This window comes from Urocampus carinirostris, chromosome 7 (genome assembly GCF_059441175.1).
Source record: "Urocampus carinirostris isolate Australia breed hairy pipefish chromosome 7, RoL_Ucar_1.0, whole genome shotgun sequence".
Lineage (NCBI taxonomy): Eukaryota > Metazoa > Chordata > Actinopteri > Syngnathiformes > Syngnathidae > Urocampus > Urocampus carinirostris.
The window spans coordinates 39,679,594-39,701,517 of record NC_142355.1 but is presented as its reverse complement, the minus strand read 5'-3'; the positions used below and the strand labels follow the sequence as shown (position 1 = coordinate 39,701,517).

General features: G+C 38.6%; 1 protein-coding gene across 7 annotated transcripts in view; it reads left to right on the top strand.

The window, feature by feature from the left end:
• Nucleotides 1-21,924, top strand: part of abcc8 (ATP binding cassette subfamily C member 8) — a 95,110-nt gene that overhangs the window by 69,467 nt on the left and 3,719 nt on the right. For 4 of the 7 annotated variants that reach the window (XM_088340929.1, XM_088340924.1, XM_088340928.1 and 1 more), the window contains 13 exons: nucleotides 802-898; nucleotides 4,886-5,133; nucleotides 8,359-8,525; nucleotides 9,476-9,703; nucleotides 11,169-11,261; nucleotides 12,147-12,249; nucleotides 12,431-12,544; nucleotides 13,871-13,991; nucleotides 14,068-14,198; nucleotides 14,259-14,337; nucleotides 15,444-15,552; nucleotides 16,520-16,623; nucleotides 20,349-20,482. In XM_088340929.1, coding sequence (XP_088197055.1) covers nucleotides 802-898; nucleotides 4,886-5,133; nucleotides 8,359-8,525; nucleotides 9,476-9,703; nucleotides 11,169-11,261; nucleotides 12,147-12,249; nucleotides 12,431-12,544; nucleotides 13,871-13,991; nucleotides 14,068-14,198; nucleotides 14,259-14,337; nucleotides 15,444-15,552; nucleotides 16,520-16,623; nucleotides 20,349-20,482 — 1,728 coding nt within the window. The remainder of the gene's footprint in view (nucleotides 1-801; nucleotides 899-4,885; nucleotides 5,134-8,358; nucleotides 8,526-9,475; nucleotides 9,704-11,168; nucleotides 11,262-12,146; nucleotides 12,250-12,430; nucleotides 12,545-13,870; nucleotides 13,992-14,067; nucleotides 14,199-14,258; nucleotides 14,338-15,443; nucleotides 15,553-16,519; nucleotides 16,624-20,348; nucleotides 20,483-21,924) is intronic. The other 3 variants (XM_088340931.1, XM_088340930.1, XM_088340925.1) reach the window with 3 other exon arrangements.

Sequence of the window (21,924 nt, the reverse complement as noted above, 5' to 3'; positions counted from 1 at the left end):
CACGTTTCGGTACACAGAAAGTCAGGTAGCGAGGCAACAATCGTGGTGGGTCTTCCAAAAATTCCAAATAGCCAGGGCGACAGTCCAAAAGTTCGTCAGGCAATACTCGTGTAGGACCGTCAAGGGTTTAGCACACTGGAATAACAAGATGCTGAGACAAGAATGCCTGGGACACGACATAAAAAAACGACATAATAGCACAGAGCCAAGGGGGCAGGGTTTTTCAAGAGTGATAAGGGAGAGTGGTTATTAGAGGAATGGTTTTGCCATCGGAGTAAAACCTTTTTTTTCCCTATCTACCTTTTTAAATTCAACACCCACATTTATTATATATTTAGTGCTTTACTGTATTTTCTGCACTGAAAGGTGCACTAGAGTATAAGGTGCACCCCCCCAAAATAATATTTTGTGAAAGGATAAGGCGCATCCGACTACAATGCGCATGGAATTGAAACCACAGTAAGAGCTGGGGTTGCATAGAAATAGATAATTACATTTAAATTAAAGTATTTTATTTCATAGAACACAAATTAACATTACAACATATGGTTTCACTACCAAAATTTATTTTAGCAACATACAATTAACATCTTAACCACAAGAAGGCAACCAAAGACCACTCTATTCGTTTCTCAAAAGAAAAACAGTTACCGTATGCTGTATCATTTCATTGCATTTCTGATTTTATCCAGCATTTTTGGCCAATTTGTGGTTTTTAGGTCCAACTTATAGTCTAGAAAATACAGTACTTAAAACTAGTTTGGTGTTTGCGAGTCCATGATTGTCTAACCTGTGCTGCAGGAGACTGTGGCATCGAGTATGACAGACATGGAGAGGAAAAACTTGCGGAGAGCAATGTACTCCAGAGAGGCTGCTAAAACGGAGGAGGATGAGGAAGGTGAGGGGTCCATGCAATCATGCTGAGAAAGAATTAAGATGATGTGGGCATCATTAGGAAAAGGGCATTCAGTCCTTGAGCCATGTGGTGGCTGTGCATGTTTTTTCCTGCTGCAAGAAAGACCATCATTCTAACACTTACGGGCAACAGAGCGTGTCCAAAAACAGCATTTGTGTGACCTCATTTTGTTCCATTCAGTTCATACAGAGCTTTTTTCATGTTTTGTGTTCTCTCCATTTTCATTTGGTGGTACATGTAACTAATTTGTCTTGTCTAGGGAGGTTTGCAATGAGGCAATTTCAAATACAACGTTTTATTTCTGAAGGCATTTTACAGTATTTCCTCGCCATTACAGGGTTGGACATTCCTGTCCTCAGTGCATCACGTAATTTTTCAATTAGTACTGTAAGTTCCACAGGTAAGTTACTGCGTCGCCTTACAAGCACCAATACTTTTAAACTATTTGGAAAACTGTCTTCAGTTCCCAGAGATTTTTAACTTTGAAGCAATTATTTAGCAATTACTCCAGTCACAACCCATTTATGTACCATTGGCGTGCCGTCCTGCTACGGTACATGTGATCTGTTTTTGTCTCGCCTCTCACCTTTCACCTCCCTGTCAACTCTTACATGATGACTTGTGCCGCATAACCTGGTGTGTGGTATTTACATTTGCAGCAGGTACAAATGTCGATTCCTCATCCACAATTTGTGTAAGTGCTGAGCTCATTGTGCTCTTACCCTGAAATATACATTACGCTCAACAAATACTTAAATACTTAAATAATTGGGTCAAAAATTGATCCATCCACTAACTCTATCAAATTGACTTTCTGGTTTGTTTTATACAAATTATCATTGTTGTCCAGACTGAATCCTGCAGAGGGTTTGATAAGACTCAAAGCCTCCCTCCCAAAAATAAATCATAAAACAACTTAGAACAATGTAGAGACTAACCACATTCAAATATATGGAAAATCACAAGTTGCAATTACCACTAAATGATTAATTTAAGATATTAATGTGATGATTCACAGAATGAAAAGGATAGGACTGGAAAACTCATGCAACTATACAACAGTGGTTGAAAATAAATAAGTCCTATTTTGACCCCTTCTTTTTTTTAGTGTATGAATAAAGAATTTTTGGGCATTCAAACAAAAATAACTGGATTTTTTTTGGATTATTTTACACGAATGACCCAATATTTGAGAAATTCAAAGTGAAAACATCCAATCTGTGTTCTTGTTGTTGGATTTTGTTTGTATACAATCACCCCATGTTAAATTGTTTCGTATGAGACAATTAAATGTTTGTTTTTTTTAAGTTATTAGGATTGTTGATGCAAAGCTACCCAGTAATAATACAACAGTCTTGATTGTCATTGAAAACAATGTATTGAACATTCTACCATGTTTGTTTTAGGGTGGTGATGGCCCTGGGAAACAAACTGTCCTTGATTCTGTTTGTCCTGGTTTTAAAGGACCTGTAGCGCCCAACTGGAGGCCAAACTGTCAAAGAGGTGGTGGCCAGGTTAATAGGAGTCTTTTATAATATTCTTGGTTCTTTTGTGGTATTGCAAGATAGCCATATCATCCACACTGGATGGAGAGAAGCCAATGATTTGGGGATTATTTTTATTCAAAAGTAATTCTCTGCACCATACAACACAGTCGGCACAATCACACTCATACAGTCCCCTCTTAACATCCATACTCATACTTTTGTTGCTCATCACTCTCCTCAGAGCACCCAAAACCTTGCTTCCTTGATTCACTCTGTGCAATACCTTGCACTCCGTCCCACCATCTACAGCCACATCACAACCCAAGTACCAAAAGCTTTCAACTTCTTCCAGCACCTGTCCATGCAACCTTATTTCTAACGCCATGCCCACTCCATCATGTGAACACTTCATCACCTTACTCTTCCCAACATTCACGCATAACTTACGCCTATAACACACTCTTCCAAACTCCATTACCAACCTTCTCAATGTTTTCTCAGAATCAGCCACAAGCGCTGTGTCATCTGCAAACAACTGACTTATCTGCCACAACGTTCCACTGTTATCCATCATATCTACACCTCTGCCAAATACTCTTGCATTCACCTCTCTCACCACACCATCCATGTACACATTAAACAGCCATGGTGACATCACACACCCCAGTCAACACAGGGAACCACTCACTTGTCTCACTCCCTACTCTTACACATGCTCTGCTGTTCACATAAAAACTCTTCAATGCTTCCAACAACTTTCCACCCACTCCATAAATTACCATAATCTGCCACAACGCGTCTCTATCAACTCTGTCATATGCCTTTTCCAAGTTCATGAAGGCCAAATAAACATCCTTACCTTTCTCACTTGCTACACATTCGGACAACTCATTCCAGAACTCCTCTCTCTCCTCAGCACTTCTTTCTAAACCAGGTCCATATGCACTTATAAACGTCCATACTTATACACCCCACTTTAATCACACCCACATCAACCTGGAAGATATCTCTTTCCACTCCACCAGTTTTTCATTTGCTTTCTCACTCACAAGCACAGCCACTCCTTCTCTAGCATGTCCACCTGTAACTCCAGACTTTCTACCATAAATACTTCCAAGCTGTAATTCACCCTTTCCTTTCATCTTTGTTTCACTCAAGGCTAACACATCAACCTTCTTTTTAGTCGTCATCCTTCCAAGCTCCTCTTTCTTCCACTCAGTCGCTTTACCTCCACATCCTCTCACATTTAGTCACCCTATAACTTGGGTTTGCGATACCTTATGTTCCCCGCACCCCTTTCTTTGCCTTGCTGTCTCTTGGGGAGTAGAGATAGAGAGGATAGGATCCCCAGTCCCCTCGCTCCCTCCACTTTAGTCGCCTCTTACGACACGCAGCGGACCACGGTGGGAGAATTCTCACACCTCCCAGAGGGAGAGGGCCCCTCACCACCTCTTATGTTAGCACCTCTAAACAGTACAAAATTTCGGTACATGAGATTTTTTGGAACAGAAATCTTGCTGGTTGTACGAAGGAAAATCCAGTTTACGAGAGGCTATCAATTGAAACCACTTACTGCTCACGACTGCTTATCGCCAGCATCAGCTCGTCCAGTCTGCACATGCAAACTACTACAGGCAAAAAATAATATTAATAGCTGTAATTTTTTTCCCCTATGTATGTTCATTTGAAGTTGCAGTAAATTGCGTATCAACAGTCTCTTAATGTCATACCTGAAAACACCCGGCAATAGCTCCCCTTGTTAACGATTGTGAATCCTCCTTTCAAGGGATGAAAAACCTTAAAAACACAGAGCAGCGTGACGGACAGAAAGATAGACTATGTACAATACCATGACAATATGAGCAACCTAGGATGACATTGTCGTCTGCTACCAGTGACTGAGACAATCCGGATTACAGCCAAAAAGGGAAATAAGGGATGAGTCTTTTAAAAAAAAAAAAAATTAAAATACTGCGTTCACAATTTGAAATGATAAAAAAGAAAAAAGAAACGTATAAAATACAAGCATAGCTTAGAAATTGACAGATTTGTGATCTCCCTGACTCCTCTTTGTAACCCTCCACCCTATAATCTTATTTGGTTACTGTATTTTTTTGTTTACTTACTATTTGAATTAGTTTTTAGTGATCAGGTAGATGTGTTTTATAGCTTTTTAGGGCTCTCATAGTTGATTTTTGGAGGAGGGGGGTGGACCGATTAGTTTTTAAATCTTTTTTATTGGGAAAATTCATATGAAGGGGTACCACTGTATATCGATCCACTCTTGATCCAAATGGGATTTTTGACCCCGTGTGACAATGACCTTTAGGATTTAAAATTTGGGGGGACAAAAAAGGTAAGAACCCCCGTGGATTAACAGATGGTGGAGAAACAATCTGAGAAACAAGTGCAGCTAAATAGAGAAATGAGGTTCAATCCAGGTAAGAGAAACCCGATGAGCTCATCCCTTTCATGTGTCCAGAAGAATCGGTGGAGAGTGATGATGAGGACAACCTGTCGCAGGTAATGCGTCAAAGAGCCACCATTCCCTGGCGCTCCTGTGGCACCTACCTGTCCTCAGCGGGGATCCTCCTTCTTACCCTGCTCCTCCTGTCACAGCTCCTAAAACACACCCTCATGGTGTCCATTGACTACTGGCTCGCACACTGGACATCGCACGTCATCACGGCCAAGTCGGACGCCACAGTGCGCAACTGTACACTTGTTCAGGTCAGTACAGATAATCAGAATATAATAATGAAAATCAACACTTTTCTATCCGACATGATTTTATAAATTATTACTGCAGTGCAATCTTAAACGGCGTCATCAAGCAAAATATGTTGTTAAATATACTGCTCTACCTCATTGGCGGATAATTAGTATATAAAAAGAGAAAAAGAGCTATCTGCTGCCACCTTATGTTATGGGTGACAGATACTTTTACTCAGGTTATCACTGGAAGACAGCAACGCTACTGAACAAAGGCATTAATGTTTGCAAATATAAAATTGAGCATTTTCCTGCTGCACACTAGAAAAGGTCTCATGGCACACTGGTTGAAAAACATAATACTGAATGACTTGATTGTAGGCTCATTGGCTGACATCCCTCAGGGCACATTGACTTCAGGGCTTTGCCTTACATGGTTTCCCTGTGCCACATCATGTTTTTTTTCTTTTAAGTTGTTTTACCACAGCAATAACATGTTGTCTGTTTTGGTTTTATGCAAAAGTAATATGACTAGTTGACACAATTTTGCTAGCGTATCAATGACTTTAAGAAGCGTGTGGACCACAACTAATCGATTCTAACCCAATAGCCGCTAATCTGTTCAACATGGTCACATCAGACTGACCCAAAACCTCACATTAGCACTTTTTATTGGCGTCACATAAAATAGCCACAAGCCACCTTCTTTGTTAGAACACCAGAATCAACATTTTAATGATTAAGTCAGGTTGGTGAAAGCAAATCTAAGGAGAATAACAGCATGCAAAGAGCTGTGTGCATGAAAATCAGTTCAAATGAGTACAATCGTGTTTTCTATTCACCTGGGTGCAAACCGCAACAGAAAGTTACACTTGAGTGAACGCCGCTACCGTGGAAAAGGAATATCATGTATATTAGAACAAGGACTAAACACAATATCTCATTTGCTTCAGGTCAGCTAGATCAGGTATCAGTGTTTATTCAGAGGTGTAAATATATTAATATTCGTGTTTTGGGTACGTGTGTACAAACTATGTCACATTTCCCATCATCGTGTGAAAGATAAGAACTCTGAAAGGCACCTCATCCTTCTGCCCTCTCTTAATTTATGTTCTACTCAAATGCACCTCACATTGACTTAAGTGGAGAATAAGCTGTGTGCCAAAGGATGCTTGGCTGAACTTCACTGCAGTCAATCACGGCTGAGTTATCTACACTTAAATGCGGCCAAGTCTAGCAACAGTGATATAATCTAATCTAATGAGCAGCCCATAGGTGTCTATGTCCTCTGTTTGTTGTGCTGTCTAGCTGCCAGCTTGTTTGGCCACACCACACACAGGTCAGGGCCAAAATGACAATGAAGGAATGACTCAAGTATGATGATTGGAGTGGGAGTTAATCAGAGGTGGGTAGAGTAGCCAAACATTTTACTCAAATAAAAGTACTGTTACTTCACAATAATATGACTCAAGTAGAAGTAAAAGGTTGTCATCCAAATAATAAAAAATAACTATTCAACTACTGAGTAACTGTAGCAACATCTTATGTATTAGTTTTTTTCAAACAACTATTCAGTCAGATCATCAAATCATCAATACCATTCAATCAACAATACATTACATTTAATCTAATAGCAGTTTAAAATAATCAAGGAAAATTCAAGTACTTTAATAAACAATGCAATTATGATAGTTAAATCAAATAAATAAATTAAGCTCAAGTAGCACATTTAAAACCCAAGTACTATATTTAACAGGCAGAACAACAAGCTAGCCCAGGAGTCTGCGTCCTAAAATGTTGAGCCATATTGGACTAAAAAAACAAATTTGTGAGGAGCCACCAACAACTAAAAGCCTTATATAAGCCTTATACTACATGCAACACATGCTGATTGTATCTATATCAGCCAATTGTCAAAATGACTAAGTTGAATGCAGCACATCCTGTGTAGAATAACGTAACAACTGCCTGCTACAACTTATATTGACCGATTCATATTGGGATATTTATTGTGTAACATCCCTGCTATATTTGGTTTTCAATACATGAGGTATGAGTCAGTGTCTGGTTACATTTACATATAAATAAACATACATCTTATTCATCATTTGATAGCAAGAACAAAAAGCAATATGTACCGGTAAACTGTGGGTTGGCTCCCCCCACATGAAACAAAACTGGTTTCCATGGATACCAGTAGCAGGAGTAGCCTCCTTTAAAACTAGATCAGAGGGAAATGCAAGTATCGATACCAGAAATCTGTGTAGTGTTTACTCTCAATTTTAATCTACTTGTCATTTCAAATCTTTAAATGTAGTAATCACAGTTCCGCTTTGCACATCGAACTGGACATTTTAGTGGCTCACTCACCTGTAAACACATTGCCAAAACGTGTATGTCTTTTTAGATTTTCTTTATGACATTGTTTTAGAAATACAGTATATCAATACAATACAATAAAGACAATTTTGAATGTTATATATTCAAGTATGTTTTATAATATGTAGTTTAGATTTTTTTGCAGCAAAACATTGTACTTGAGTACATTTTTCAATGACTTATCTTTACTTGAACTTGAGTGAAATTATTTGGAAACAGTGATTTTCGATGTGGTTCGTGTTCTGTGAGGCACAGTCAGATTTACAAAAAAAAACAATGTGCCAAACATCATTGGATTGGCCGAGGCAGAAAACAATATATAGACTGTATCAGAGAAAATAATGTTTAATTTTTTTGTTTTAACTTAAAAATGAAGTGTTCCTATAAGTAAAAGCATGCATAGATAGAAAGTCCTCCATGATGAAAAATCGTGAAAAATGCAATGAAAAATAGATTATTGGATGACTTTAGTTGCTGTTAGCTTGCTAATACTATCACCAATTATATTGTTTGGGCCAGTGGTGTGTGGCAAATCAGAATCCTTGGTTTCACAATCACCCTCTACTATTAGGCAAGAAAATTGCGTGCCTCATTCTGCACCTGCAGACACTAAGCACAGTAATATGTGACAAACTAATTGTATTAAGAATATTTATAATACAGTGTGAAAATTACGTGATTTTGAAAAAGAAAATCCCAAAAATTAGATGTTAAATGAGAAGTAACCTTAACACTGTATAAATATGATCATTTAATACCCTCACCTGCCTCACTGATTGGACAGCTTGAGTTGGACTGAGTGTGTTTGAGCTACGCTTCGATTAAATACTAAAAAAATTGTTTTATTTTCTGATGCCATTACAGGAGTGCGGCTTCAGTCACTCGCGGTATCTCTCGGTGTTCAGTATGTTGTGCTGCCTCGGCATCATTCTGTGCCTGGCTTCCTCCGTCACTGTGGAGTGGACTGGCCTCAGTGTGGCTAAAGAATTGCACCAGAACCTCCTAAACAAGATCACCCTGGCACCCATGAGGTACATTTGGACCGAATGTAACCGATGCATGACTGTGATTAAAGATGTGTGTTCATTGTATTAAAAGCTCAAAGTCTGCTAAAAGCAAGAGTTTTCGCCCCATTACTCAGAGCACCATCTGCTTTTAGTCCACAAAGCCTGCAGATTTGTACATCAAACACATGCACTGACCTGTGTGTTGTGTGTCAACAAATTCTCTTGTAAGCATTCAACCACTGAACTCAAATTTGAATAGAAAGTAATGTCACAGAACACTTTTGATTTATTGTCTGGATCTTATACATATGAACTGTTGGGCGGGTTATTTAAACACAGTAGTTACAGTTACTAGTTACTCTATTTCAAAAGTAATTCAAGTCAAGTTATATTTATTTGTATAGCCTTAATCACAAAATGTGTCAAAGGATTGCACAGGTTACAATTACACCATCCCCTGATCTTAAGTTACCCACCAGATTATAGACAGTAGTTTGAGTTCACAATTTTTGTATATACTCTCATAGAAGACAGCCAAAAAGCAGATTTTGCAATAAAACAACTTTATAATAAAATAAATAGAAGAAAATGTGTACTGTACACCAATTTGTAAAGGCAGTGGATCCTTCATATATCTTGACTTGTGCAATCTCGAGAGCTTGCGAACAAACACATAGCTGAGACACTCTATATCCATTTTGGTTCAAGCCATTCAAATAGCTTCTTTTCCCTTTCTTTAAAAATAAATGTTCAAATAAAAAGAACAAAATTCTGCATATTTTACCCGACCTTCTGTGCTCAGGATAACCACATTGATTTTGTGGTGTTTGTTGTTCCTGTATTAGGCATGCTCCCTCCCAACACACTACCTACTGTAAGGTTCACTTCTGTCAGCTTTACCACTGTAGTTACAGAAATTTATTTATAACATTCTCACTGAGAAAAGTAATGTCACAATTTTGGTTCCATTCCAGGTTGTTTGAGACCACGCCACTCGGCAACATCCTCAATCGATTCTCAACGGACACCAACACGATCGACCAGCACATTCCGACCACGCTGGAGTGTTTGTCTCGCTCCACCTTGCTTTGCGTCTCCGCCCTGGGGGTCATTTCCTACGTCACCCCCGTCTTCCTTGTCGCCCTGCTGCCGCTGGCTATCACCTGCTACTTCATCCAGAAATATTTCCGTGTGGCCTCCAGGTGAGACGGACGTGTTTATGCAAAATGCACGATGACGCCAAAGTTTATCAGATGCGTCCCAGTGTTTCAATTTTAAAAAGGAAAGTCACTTATAGGAAATAGTTGTGGGAATGCACTCAATCTTAGGTCATAAACATGAATTAGTTATGGTCATAAACAGGGTTGGGTAGGGTAACTTTAACTTGATTACTTTCAATTACTTTTGGATTACTCCAATAACAAATATGCTAATAAAAGACAAAATAAACTAAATATGAACAAAATTACTAAAATTTGTGCAGGCTTGGGGAGTAACAGAATACATGGAACGGCAAAAATGATGTTGGCAAGCTGTTTGGATTTATTTTCATTTTGTTTCTGTCGCATTTTATGTTAGTTTTGCCGGAGATCAAAGAGATCAAAGCCAGGAGAGAAAGCTTACCACGTGTTGTGAGTCATAATTCTATTCATATTTAGTTTATTTTGTCTTTTATTAGCATATTTGGTATTGGAGTAATCCAAAAGTAATTGAAAGTAATCAAGTTAAAGTAACCCTACCCAAAATACTGATTAGTTACATTGACTATTTACTTCATTAGTAACTCAGTTACTCCCTAGATCACGGACACCAGAAAGGAGCTTGTTACTCAGAAAGCAAAAATTTACTGTAAACAAAGGATCTTCTTTGTCAATTTCGGTCCCGCCTTCAACAGCGTCATGCGCAAAAATGTTTTTAGTAATATGTTTCAGTACGTGTTACCAAGGGAAGTAATTACGTTCGGACCTGTTCCTTTGTTACTCTGGTCACAAATGATCCGATCCACTCCTTGGGTTAATTTGACCACACTTTCTGTATTATTCTGCACAAAAAAACTAATAATTGGGATGAAACAGACCGCAGTAAATCCGTCTTTTTTTTTCTTTTTTTCTTTTTAAACCCAGACTTTTTTTAACTCTAGAAGTTTTTACAACCCTTGAAACAGTATGGGTAGCTTGGTTCAAGAGAGGATTGATCCCCTTCCTGGGTTATTTTCTACCCAATTATTTTGTCACCCATATCCTGAAATATATATCAGTGTTTTTCAACGTATTTTTGAGCCAAGCACACTTGTTTTTTTCATTAAAAAATCTCACACATTCATCCGAAATGTTTGAAAATCTATTGCCTGCATAAGTTTTGTGTTTTTTTTTGACATACATAACCCACACATCAAACCAGGGATCAGTATACTGTAATCCCAAAGGTTGACACATTTCTGATTCAATGTGGATATCTTGTTGACACAATTGATTTTAGAGAAAAGGAAGACACGCAATTAACCCCAACAAAGATAATTGGGTGTTCCACTGTTTAGTACTGTTCAAACTACTTCTAACAATGAATCAACAAAACAACCAAAATGAAAATTTCATTTTCCAAGATTGTCTGGATATACCAGTCCACTTTTGCAGAACCTAGCCTTATATGTCGCTCTCTTTTGCGAAGGGACTTGCAGCTGCTGGAGGACACCACCCAACTGCCTCTGCTCTCGCACTTCTCCGAGACCGTGGAGGGGCTCACCACCATTAGGGCCCTCAGGTGAGCAACCTATGACAGGGGTTAGGAATCAATGTTACGTGAGCCATACATGGCTCTTTACATGAGTACATATGGCTCTGTGATTTAATGATTTTTGTCCAAATTCCTCTCCAGTGTTTCAAATCTGGTTCACTCAATGTCTGATTTGATGCATGATAGCTATTGTTACGATATGAACCATTCGGCCCAGTATATAAAGAGCATAGTCTTCACTACAGTTTACAGTCAAGGAGTCACACCAGCAGACTCGGTTTTGGCTGTACATCACTAAAGAATCATTGAATAATGTATGTTCACTGTTGACACATTTGATGATAAAAACCCACACAATGCTTGCAAGGCACACAGAGCAATTTTAGCGGGTGAGCGGTAGGGGTGGGTGGAGCTATGCAACACAGCAAGCTCCCCTCTCTCTCACACGCGCCCCCTGCGTTGAAAGGAAATACATCCATAAACTTTTCATTTGCAATTTTTTTTACATATCTCCCAAAAACTATGCTTGCACCTTGTTATATTTACAAAAGAAATGAAGGTCAAAATAAGCTTTAATGATCTTAAGTGGCTGTGGGAGGGAGACAAGTTTAAAGTGGTGTACTTGTTGATATGGGACACAGGCTCTGGCATTATTATTATTTCATAAATTTTATCAAATCATCTGACTTCACACGGAAAAAAAATGCCCTGAAAAATTAGCTTTTATATGGAGAGCGGTTTTGGTTAATTTTGTCTTAAAATATATAGTATGGCTCTCTTTACAACAAAAAAAACAACATATTTTTTGACATTATGGCTCTTTGAGTCAAAAAGGTTCCTGACACCTGACCTACAGTCAAGTCCTGCTATCCAAGGACCGAGAAGCAATCAAATTTGTTGATTATCCCACAGATATGAGCCCAGGTTCAGGCAGAGGTTACTCCAGTTCACAGACGCCAACAACATCGCCTCGCTTTTCCTCACGGCAGCCAATCGTTGGCTGGAGGTGCGCATGGTAATGATTTTCTCATATTTGTCCTGAACTCATTGGCCCTTGCTGTTAGCATGTACACATCTTCTTCCATTACAATATCAGGTTTACAACACACCACCTGGCTAGGATGTTTTCAAAACATTAGCTTTTATTGGGTGTCTATATTGGCAGTGTCCAAACTGTTGATCTTTCTGCTTGGCAGGAATATATCGGGACCTGTGTGGTGTTGGTAGCAGCTGTGGCTTCCATTACAAAGTCGCTGTCCGATGAGTTGTCTCCCGGACTTGTTGGGCTGGGCCTCACCTATGCACTTATGGTGAGACTGTGGGTCTGTCTAATGTACAAAGCGTTACCGATCGCAGCATGCTTTCCTAAGATGATAACGATGCTAAATACATCACAGTAATCCAGGGCTCACTTTTGTATGAAGGCTTTTTATGAGTTAATGTGTTTACTTATCATAATCATTTTTTTAAAACAGTTCTGTAACTGAAAGAAAAAAACTTGATTTGTCAACAATACTGACACAAAAACTTTCCTGTTCCCTGCAAAAAAATACTTATAAGCCTAACAATGTTTTTCCTTAATTTTAGCATTCCTTTATTTTAGTGATGTGTGGTGAGGTTTGTGTCTGATGAGACACAGATTTACAGATAAATTAACCTATATTCTATCGATCATTTGACTGGCAGAGATAGACAGTAATGTGTAAACTGCAGCATGCAAAACCCTTTGTTTTAACCTAGCTCATAAATTAAATATTTCTGTTGCTTCTTTTGAATAAAGGCATCAATAGCAGTATAAGAAAATAGATGCAACAATAAAAAAAGTACTTGCTGGCTTGACTTGCCGTTAGCTTGCTAATGAATGTTAAATGGTCAGCTAATACTATCACTTATTCTATTGTTCGGGGCTCAGGTGAGGGCCAAATTAGAATATTTTGTCTAATTTTCCCCTCTGCTACGAGGCAAGAGAATTGTATGTATGAATATATATATATATATATATATATATATATATATATATATATATATATACCGGAGCCATATCCCCCCTAGTGGGCTGTGGCAAGAGTCAAGAACACATTCGCATTTACATTGACTCTTTCTGGGAGATTGATACAGAGGAGGGAATTCCCAACCCCCTCACTCAACCCAACTGATGAATTGCAACATTTCGTTGGGAGTCATTAGGTGACCAATCCCCCCCCCCAATTCCATTTCCTTATGCTGGCGCCAAGCAGGAAGGCAATGGGTACCAATGTTAGTATGTTAGTCCGAGGCTCTAACCGTCAACCTCCCAGTCTCGGGGCCGGCACCCTACACCCAAGGCCACCAAATAATACAAAGTGAAAATACAGCGTTTTTGAATATATAAAATCCAAATTGTGAAATTAAATGATAAAGAATTTTAACACTGATTAAATATAATAATGCAATATATTTTAATGTTATCGTTCCATGATGACAGGTGAGGCACAGCCTCCCCTGACTGCACGTCACTGCTTAAATTTCAAGTTCCTGTTGGCTAAATGGCCACGGGAAGGCAGATGATACTGGTATTGCGAGTACCGATACCATAAAAAAGCGATACTTACATTCATTTTTGTTGTGATTTAAAAAAACACAATTGAATCCATCAGGTGTCCAACTACCTGAACTGGATGGTGCGTAACCTGGCAGACATGGAAGTCCAGCTGGGTTCTGTCAAAAGAATCAATGGTCTCCTCAAAACGGAACCCGAGAATTACGAGGGTCTGCTGAGTGAGTCCTACCTTTTGATGATGTGATCCCTCTCTTAACCTGGGTCAGTGGGCTGAAGGTTTCTGATGTCTCCCAGGCCTGTCTCAGGTCCCCGACGGATGGCCCCAACACGGCGAGATCCAGATCCAGAACCTCAGCGTCCGTTATGACGCCACGCTCAAACCGGTGCTCAAAAACGTCCACGCTCATATCAACCCCGGTCAAAAGGTGAGAAAACAAAAACCCGATGCAACATTGGCGATTAAACGTGGGATGTTTCCGCGTCAGGTTGGCATCTGCGGCCGGACGGGCAGCGGCAAATCTTCTTTCTCGTTGGCCTTCTTCCGCATGGTGGACATGTTTGAAGGTTGGTTTATTTGACCATTACCCGATTACAGTGTTAGGAATATAAATGTAATAGATAACAGCGTTACCTAACAACGTTATGTTTTTCAGTAACAGGATAATCTAACAATTTCTTTCCCACGTTTCAATGTCATTAACCATAACCAATGGTCAAAGCAGTGCGTTACTTTGGCTGTAGAACGTCATCAGCAGCGTGCCCCTGCAAACTTGACACCTTTTCTAGCGGTGCAGTTTCCGCTCTCTTCCAAGTTGTCACGTCTTTTGTGATCATGTGAACATTCAAAATAGCAACTACCATATAGTTAGATGGTGATTACCAATCTAGTATTTACTTAATGCTCCAAAAAAAAAGGTGAATGAGGGCTGAGTCAGAACCGACTCTTCTCTTTCACGAGCGAAATGTCTCTATGAGCAGGCTCTTGGAAGTAAACAAAAGGAGCTTGTTCCCCACCAATCAACTGCTGGTTTCCTCCGGGGCGCCTTTTTCTCTTATGATTGGTCAATATTGATTTTTGGAAGAAACGGTGTTGTTAACTTTAAAATTTGTTGCGCATAAAATAGGTTTGTTTATCTTTAATTGTAGATTCATAAATATTTGAATTGTATTTCCTGTGTTTTTAGTGCTATTGTGTTTATATAAAAATGAGAAATGTATTAAGTTGTCTTCTTTTGTCTCTCTTTTTCCTTGTTTCTTTTTTGCTTTTTTTCATTTAATTTATTATACGCACTTTATTTTGTTCACTGCCTATTTCTATTTTATCATATTGTTTACTGTTTATTTTTGTCGCACCTCAAGTAGAGGATAGATGAGGTGCAATATATATTACAAGGTTCTATAACACAACCACCTGTCCATTCTTCTTTATCCAACTGACCCTAATGCTGCTCCAAAAATATCCAAATCTTTGACATACAACTTATTTTTAAAGTAACAGAAATGGGTACCTCCTCTGGTAACTAGTTATTTTTATTATGGAATAATACCGTTACCAACTCAGTTACTTTTTGGAAGAACTAGTCAGTAACTATAACTAATTATTTAGTTGAGTAACATGCCCGACACGGCTTGAGTAACACTTGATACCAACCATTTTCTCACTCGGGCAGGGAGGATCGTGATCGACGACGTCGACATTGCCAAGCTGCCCCTACAGACGCTGAGGTCTCGTCTTTCAATCATCCTGCAAGACCCCATCCTGTTCAGTGGCACCATCCGGTACCACAGAGAACACGCCGCTGTTTTGAACGTCCTTGTCACGTTAGCTGACTATCAAAGCGAAAAGAAGAAACAAGTGCAGTTTTACATCTTGTGCGAGAGTTTGTCACGTTCTTTCAAAAGTAGTCAAGTTCTTTCTAGTCAACATCAAGGATGACTGGACAATGATTTGAGAATACAAAGTAGACCTTCTGTGATGCATCACAATCAGTTGACCATTTTGTATTTACAACATATTCACTTTTGAATTTAAAAGAATGCGACTCAAATCAGGCAGCCTCACATGTTTGAGGTTTTCTATGTCTGCCATATGTAGAAATACAGAAATACCCAAGTATATATGGCAGATACAGTAATCCCTCTCTATCATGCGGTTTGTCGTTTGCAGTTTCACCTTATTTGCATAGTACATTTTGTTCTGCATTCTAATTGGGTAAATAGTCTACCAGCTTATTATTTGACGATACAGGAGTTATTTCTAAAAATAAAATATTTAGAAAGGTTTCTACAATACTTTTATTTGTTGAACGAATGCTTAAACCTTTAGAGGGCTTTGCTCTTTGGTTTCAGTTAATAATACAGCATCTAATTGTATAGTAATTGAAAATATAATGGTTTCTATTACACAGATTTTGCCTATCATTCACTATTGTTTTTGGAACACAACACTTATGGTAAATGAGGGATTTATCTACATATATGTATGTATATATTTATGTATATATATATATATATATATATATATATATATATATATATATGTGTGTGTGTATATGTGTGTGTATATGTGTGTGTGTGTGTGTACATATGTATGTATGTATAATGTATATATAAATGATTGTCTATCATAAGTAGCTTCGATAATTATTTTTAAATTAATATAAAAAATTCAAAAAGTACTTTAATATAAGAGTATGAGTGATTGGGTGATGCTTTACATTCATCTAATGTATGTGTTTGTGATTAGATTCAACCTGGACCCAGAAATGAAAGCCACAGACGAGATGCTTTGGGAAGCTTTGGATATCGCTCAACTTAAAACGGTTGTCACGTCGCTTCCTGGCGGGTTAGGTGAGTTGACTGAATTGGAATCCAATTCATTTTAGCGTTGTAGACACCGCCACGGTTCCCCACAGTGGCACATCTGCTGTTATGTAGCATCAATATTTCAGGCGCCCTTTCAGGCTCAGCGGCAGTTCTCAGGTGACAGTCTCCAATTCAGATCACATCTAATAGCAGACGTCACCTTCAACCGACTGTTCTCAATGAATGTGACGAGTGACTGGAATGCGGGTGACTTTTTTAGCTGCAGTGTGCTTGGTCCTTATCGTTCCTGTTGGGGAATCAGTGTACTAGTGCAGGGGTTGGGAATCTATAGGGCTCTTTTCACAAGTACATATGGCTCGGAGATAAAATTCTGATACTTTCATCTGTTAGGCACGATTCGTGCTTGCAAAGCCGATGCACCACTCGTGACACAATTGTCCAATGGTCCAGTTTATAAAGAACACAGTCCCAACAACAGTTTACAGTCAACATGTCACACCAACTTACCCTATTTTGACTACATGTTGCTGCGGAATCCTATATAGAGAGCTCATAAATCAATGTATGTTCACTGTTGAGATACTTTATGATGAATACCCACACAACAAACTGTAAACACCAAAAATACCAGCCAACCACACAGAGCAATTTTATTGGGTGAGCAGTAGGGATGGGCGGAGCTATGCACACAGCGCTGCCTGCACCAAGGGTAAATACGCCAATACACTCTGTAGTATTTTTTGTAACATTTTTTTACAAAAGAACTCTGCTTGCACCTTGTTTTAAAATATTATTTATGAAAAAATGGGGATAAAAATGAGCCTTAACGTGCTTAAGTAACTGAGGGAGACAAGTTCATAGTGGTATATTTGTTTATATGGGACAACGGCTCTGGAATTGTTTTTATTTCAAAAGGTTTAGCAAATCACCTAACGTCACACAGTGAATTAAAATTTGCTTTCTGTCTGGAGAGCGAGTTTGGCGATTAGGAATGACTCTCTCTCTCCAAAAAAGAAAAATATAGATATTTTGCTATTATGGCTCTTTGGGTCGAAAAGGTTCCTGATCCCTGTACTTGTGGGTCGATAAAAACGAAGAAATCTAGAGAAGGCTAGGTGGTAGGACCTTGTTCAACCTCAAGACAACAGACAGTCATGCTTTATTTACGCATGCGGAAGTAGAGCAATTGATTCTTATACCTTCCTATCTGCTTTGCAACTCCCCCAGTATTATCGACAATATTTGCATCATATTTAAAAGTTCAACAAAATTCATGTCACCTAGCAGATGTTTAACAGGATGAAGCATTCTCTTGACAAGGACATTCAAGTGACGCTGTGAAAAAGACAATATTAGCAAAACCTACCTGCATTTTATCCGTTGTTGTACCTTAAACATGTTGCAAAGACAGGAATAGGACTAACAGAATGAGGCTACCTATCTCTCCCACCAGAGATTCAGCGGGCAAAAGGCCCAAAGTAAAAATTGAAAACATGAGAAAATGTATGATATCTAACAATAAACATGTTGTGCAATGAGAAAACACTTTGAAAAACTTGTGTATAACCAGTTGACCATAGCAGCGAGACATAAAAAGAAAAAAATAAAGTAAAGCAAGGACCAAAAAACGCTGGAAAAAAAAAATCTTTAAAAGAGTCATGGGCAACTAAGGTTGAATTGATAACATTGGCAGAGAGGCTAATATCTAATTTAGCTCCCAGTCACTTAAAGTCTGGTTATATTTGAGATAAAAAATAATGAAAATCTAATTGATATAAATCTAATTCAACTAAACTACAATATAAAACCCGGTTTGTCTGTGTGTGTCTGTTTTTATGTGATTTATAGGCTATGAAATAGCAAAATTGTTTTCTGTGTATTTTAGGCTTCCCTGATTGTCTTTATCTAGGTATTGTGTCAAGGACCCCCAATAAATGCCAACAAAATCAATAAACGTCTGCTTTTCGTGGTCTACCTTAGTTGAGTCTCTTACGCTCTCTGGCAACCAAATTAGATACAGCAGCTCCCGACCGCCGACCACTCCAGGAAGCCCAATCCAATCCAATCTTATTCCGGCAATGCTGGGTCATTTTGGTGGTACTTTTTTTGTTTTATTCGACTGATAGAAAAAACTGAATTCTTGTTCCGAGTCTTAGCAAAAACTATCGAGAATGAATCCGTGATGACTAATACATTATTAGATAAATAATAGCTAATATATGATAACTAATGAACACGTAAATGTATGATAATTAAAACCCTAAAAAAAACGCTACCTAGTATTCTTACTTGAACGCCTAAAAAGGTGCACCCAATACAAAATTAAAGCTGTTTTAGTATCGGCATAGTTTTAGTCTCTATAGTCAAAATATGTTTAGGTACTATTGCTACTAGATTGTGGAAGTTTGAATACACACACACATACACACAAACAAATATAAACATGTTTTTTCTCTAAATAATCTTTCTACAAAATGAATGTAGCAGGGTGGTGGGACAGTATTACACAACAGGATTACAGCCCAAAGCCTTCCTGAGCTCTACCTCAAATTTGACAACAATACTACCGAAAATGAGCATTTTACACAGGTCCATGTAAACCAAAAGTGCCATTTGGGCAACCCTCTGGAAAAGGTTTGCTATTCTGAAATGCTCCAACATATAAGAATGATCTCAGACTCTGAGGAAATACTTTGTATGCTAGCTATGGTTTTCCTCAAATGCTCACTGGTCCTGCAAACATGATTTTATCACATAATGTTTTGTTTGATTCGAATCTGCGGAAACCCAGCGTTCTGACAATACAGTATATAAATACGTTTTTTGTGGTTAATTGGGAAAAAGTGAAAATCTGCAAAGTAGTGTCACACCTCATAAAACCCCCAAAGGGTTAAACTTATCTTGAGATGACTTCATTACCAACTGACAGTATCTGAACATTACACAATAACAATTATTAATCTACAAATGATAACACACGACACATACAGTAAATGCAGTTGAATGAATGTTTTTATTGTCATTATACAGAAGTAAATAAAAATTGGAAGGCTTCTACTTTGAGGATAAGAAAGCAATTTAGGGAGCCTCTGGCTAGCTGTGCGCTAGTATCGGGTATCCTCGATCTCCGAAATTATTCAAATAAAACTGTTCTTGATGTAGATGTTTACCACTTTGTAGCCAGGTCATTCTTTTAATGTGCAATGGACCTGGGGTTGGAAATATACAGGGTCCGCAGCAGTGGCTTAGCAGATGTGTTAGCTTAGCCATTAGCAGTAAGCCGGACCAGCAACCAGTTTATTGCTTTCCTTTAAGACGCTGCCTCAGTCGATTCTCGGACGAGATAACAATCCACATAGCAGCCGCTGGCATTTCTTTGCGCTCTTCTGATTTTTCTTAGAGTCCGATTTTAATTGATGAATTTCTTTTAAATGTAACGAGCCGCTAGAAGTTAGCGGTTGCTATGCTTCCTAGTTCGTTTACAGAGGCAGCGCCCACCCGCTGTTTGATTACACCATACACAAGCCTTTCCCTTCGCTATGACGCCTCTGGACCACCGGTGGGCCAAAGAAATGGGAGCAGTTTAATAACATCTTTTAGAGCTCCATATTCAAGACTTTGTCGCCATCTGATATTTTGTCCGAGCCTGACAAATGAGCATGGTGTACCATTTGGGGAAATCCCTTGTACACCCAATCATGCATTGTGTTTGGTCTCAATGAAAAGTAGAACTGAACAAATGTTTCCAGATGCCAACGTTACGGAAGGAGGAGAAAACTTCAGCCAGGGACAGCGCCAGCTCTTCTGCCTGGCTCGAGCCTTCGTGAGAAAGAGCAGCATCCTGATCATGGACGAGGCCACTGCGTCCATCGACATGGCAACGGTCAGTCCAGCCCTGCTGCAACTGAATGGGTGCCTAGGGGGAGGGGTTGTTACAAAAAAGTGGAATACCTAAATCCAGGCTAATTGAATAAATGCAGCTTGATCTAGTCTTGGCTTCTTTGGTTACATGTTAGCATGAAAAGGTGCTCTGTCGAGCCAGATGTAGATAGTTAGGATAAATGCGCATTCGCGTCATCCTCAAATAGACCCCTAGGACCCATCTCAGAATCACGGATCGGAAAATGGAAAAGTCTTGCCCATTGTCTTTTACGGCCGTTGAACAACAGTGCGTTATGGAGTTTTATGGAGATGTTAGAAAAGTTTTAAGAAAAAGAAGTTTCCTCAGGCACTGTCATCAAGTAAAGGAAAAGAGCCTGTGCACCGGCTCAAAGAAAGAAGGCTACTGTACATGCTATTGTAGCTCACGCTGAAGTGCATTCAATGATTAAGAGGATTGATTTTTGCCTGCCATGCAAGAGGCCCGGGTTCGACTCCTGACTAATGCAGCAAATACAATTTATTGCCTATGTTTCATAACATAACATTCATGTTATTTTTGTCTTTAAAGTATTTTATTATATATTTATCCAGGGGTGCCATGTCTAATCTCATTGTAAACAATTTTCACTACGTTGGTATTGATGACAATGAAGACAATTCAAATTTTTTAAAAATTTTCACGTGATGAATTATTTTGATTACATTGATCCTTCAAAAAGAACAAACTTTTCTCTTTGGAGAGGGAACAAATGATGTGTATATTCCATATTACCCTTGACAAGATTTTGTTAATACCATCTTTGTAAATTTTTCCGTCACTTTTTAGTATTTCAAAAAGAGCAATCATATAATAATCACCAAAGCTTTGATGGCAATTTGAAAAGCATTCTTAATTTGTATATCGACAAAACACATGGCCTGAAAGCAATGAATCTACCTCCATAAAATGTACTGCACCAATTATATTGTCAATCCACTTTAATAAGATGACAATATAGCCCATGTGTACAATTTTAATGCAGGCTGAGTAAAATAATGTAAAATATCAAAAACTTCATCGAAATACCATAAAATAAATTTATTTTTTACGTGATTTGCAGTTGGATCATTTTAGCCTAGTTGTTAGCCTGTTCTGCAGACGGCTAGCTGTAAAGAATAAATCACCACAGTAACCAAACGAAATTTGACCTGCTTTCATGCAATCGACTTGATGCTTAATTTAGCCAAGTTTTTAAACATAATCCGGCTTATCCCTTATCTTAGTTTTGTGCAATACCCTCTGGTGACACCACAACTGTTACAAACGACAAAACACATTTAGAGGGTGATGCATAAAAACGATGCTTACTTTTGCAGGACGAAGGAATGAAACGAGTGCTCGGGGGTTCTCTGGGGGTTTCCTGCTGCTTGCTTAAGAGCATCTTCTGAAAGCTGTTTCACAAA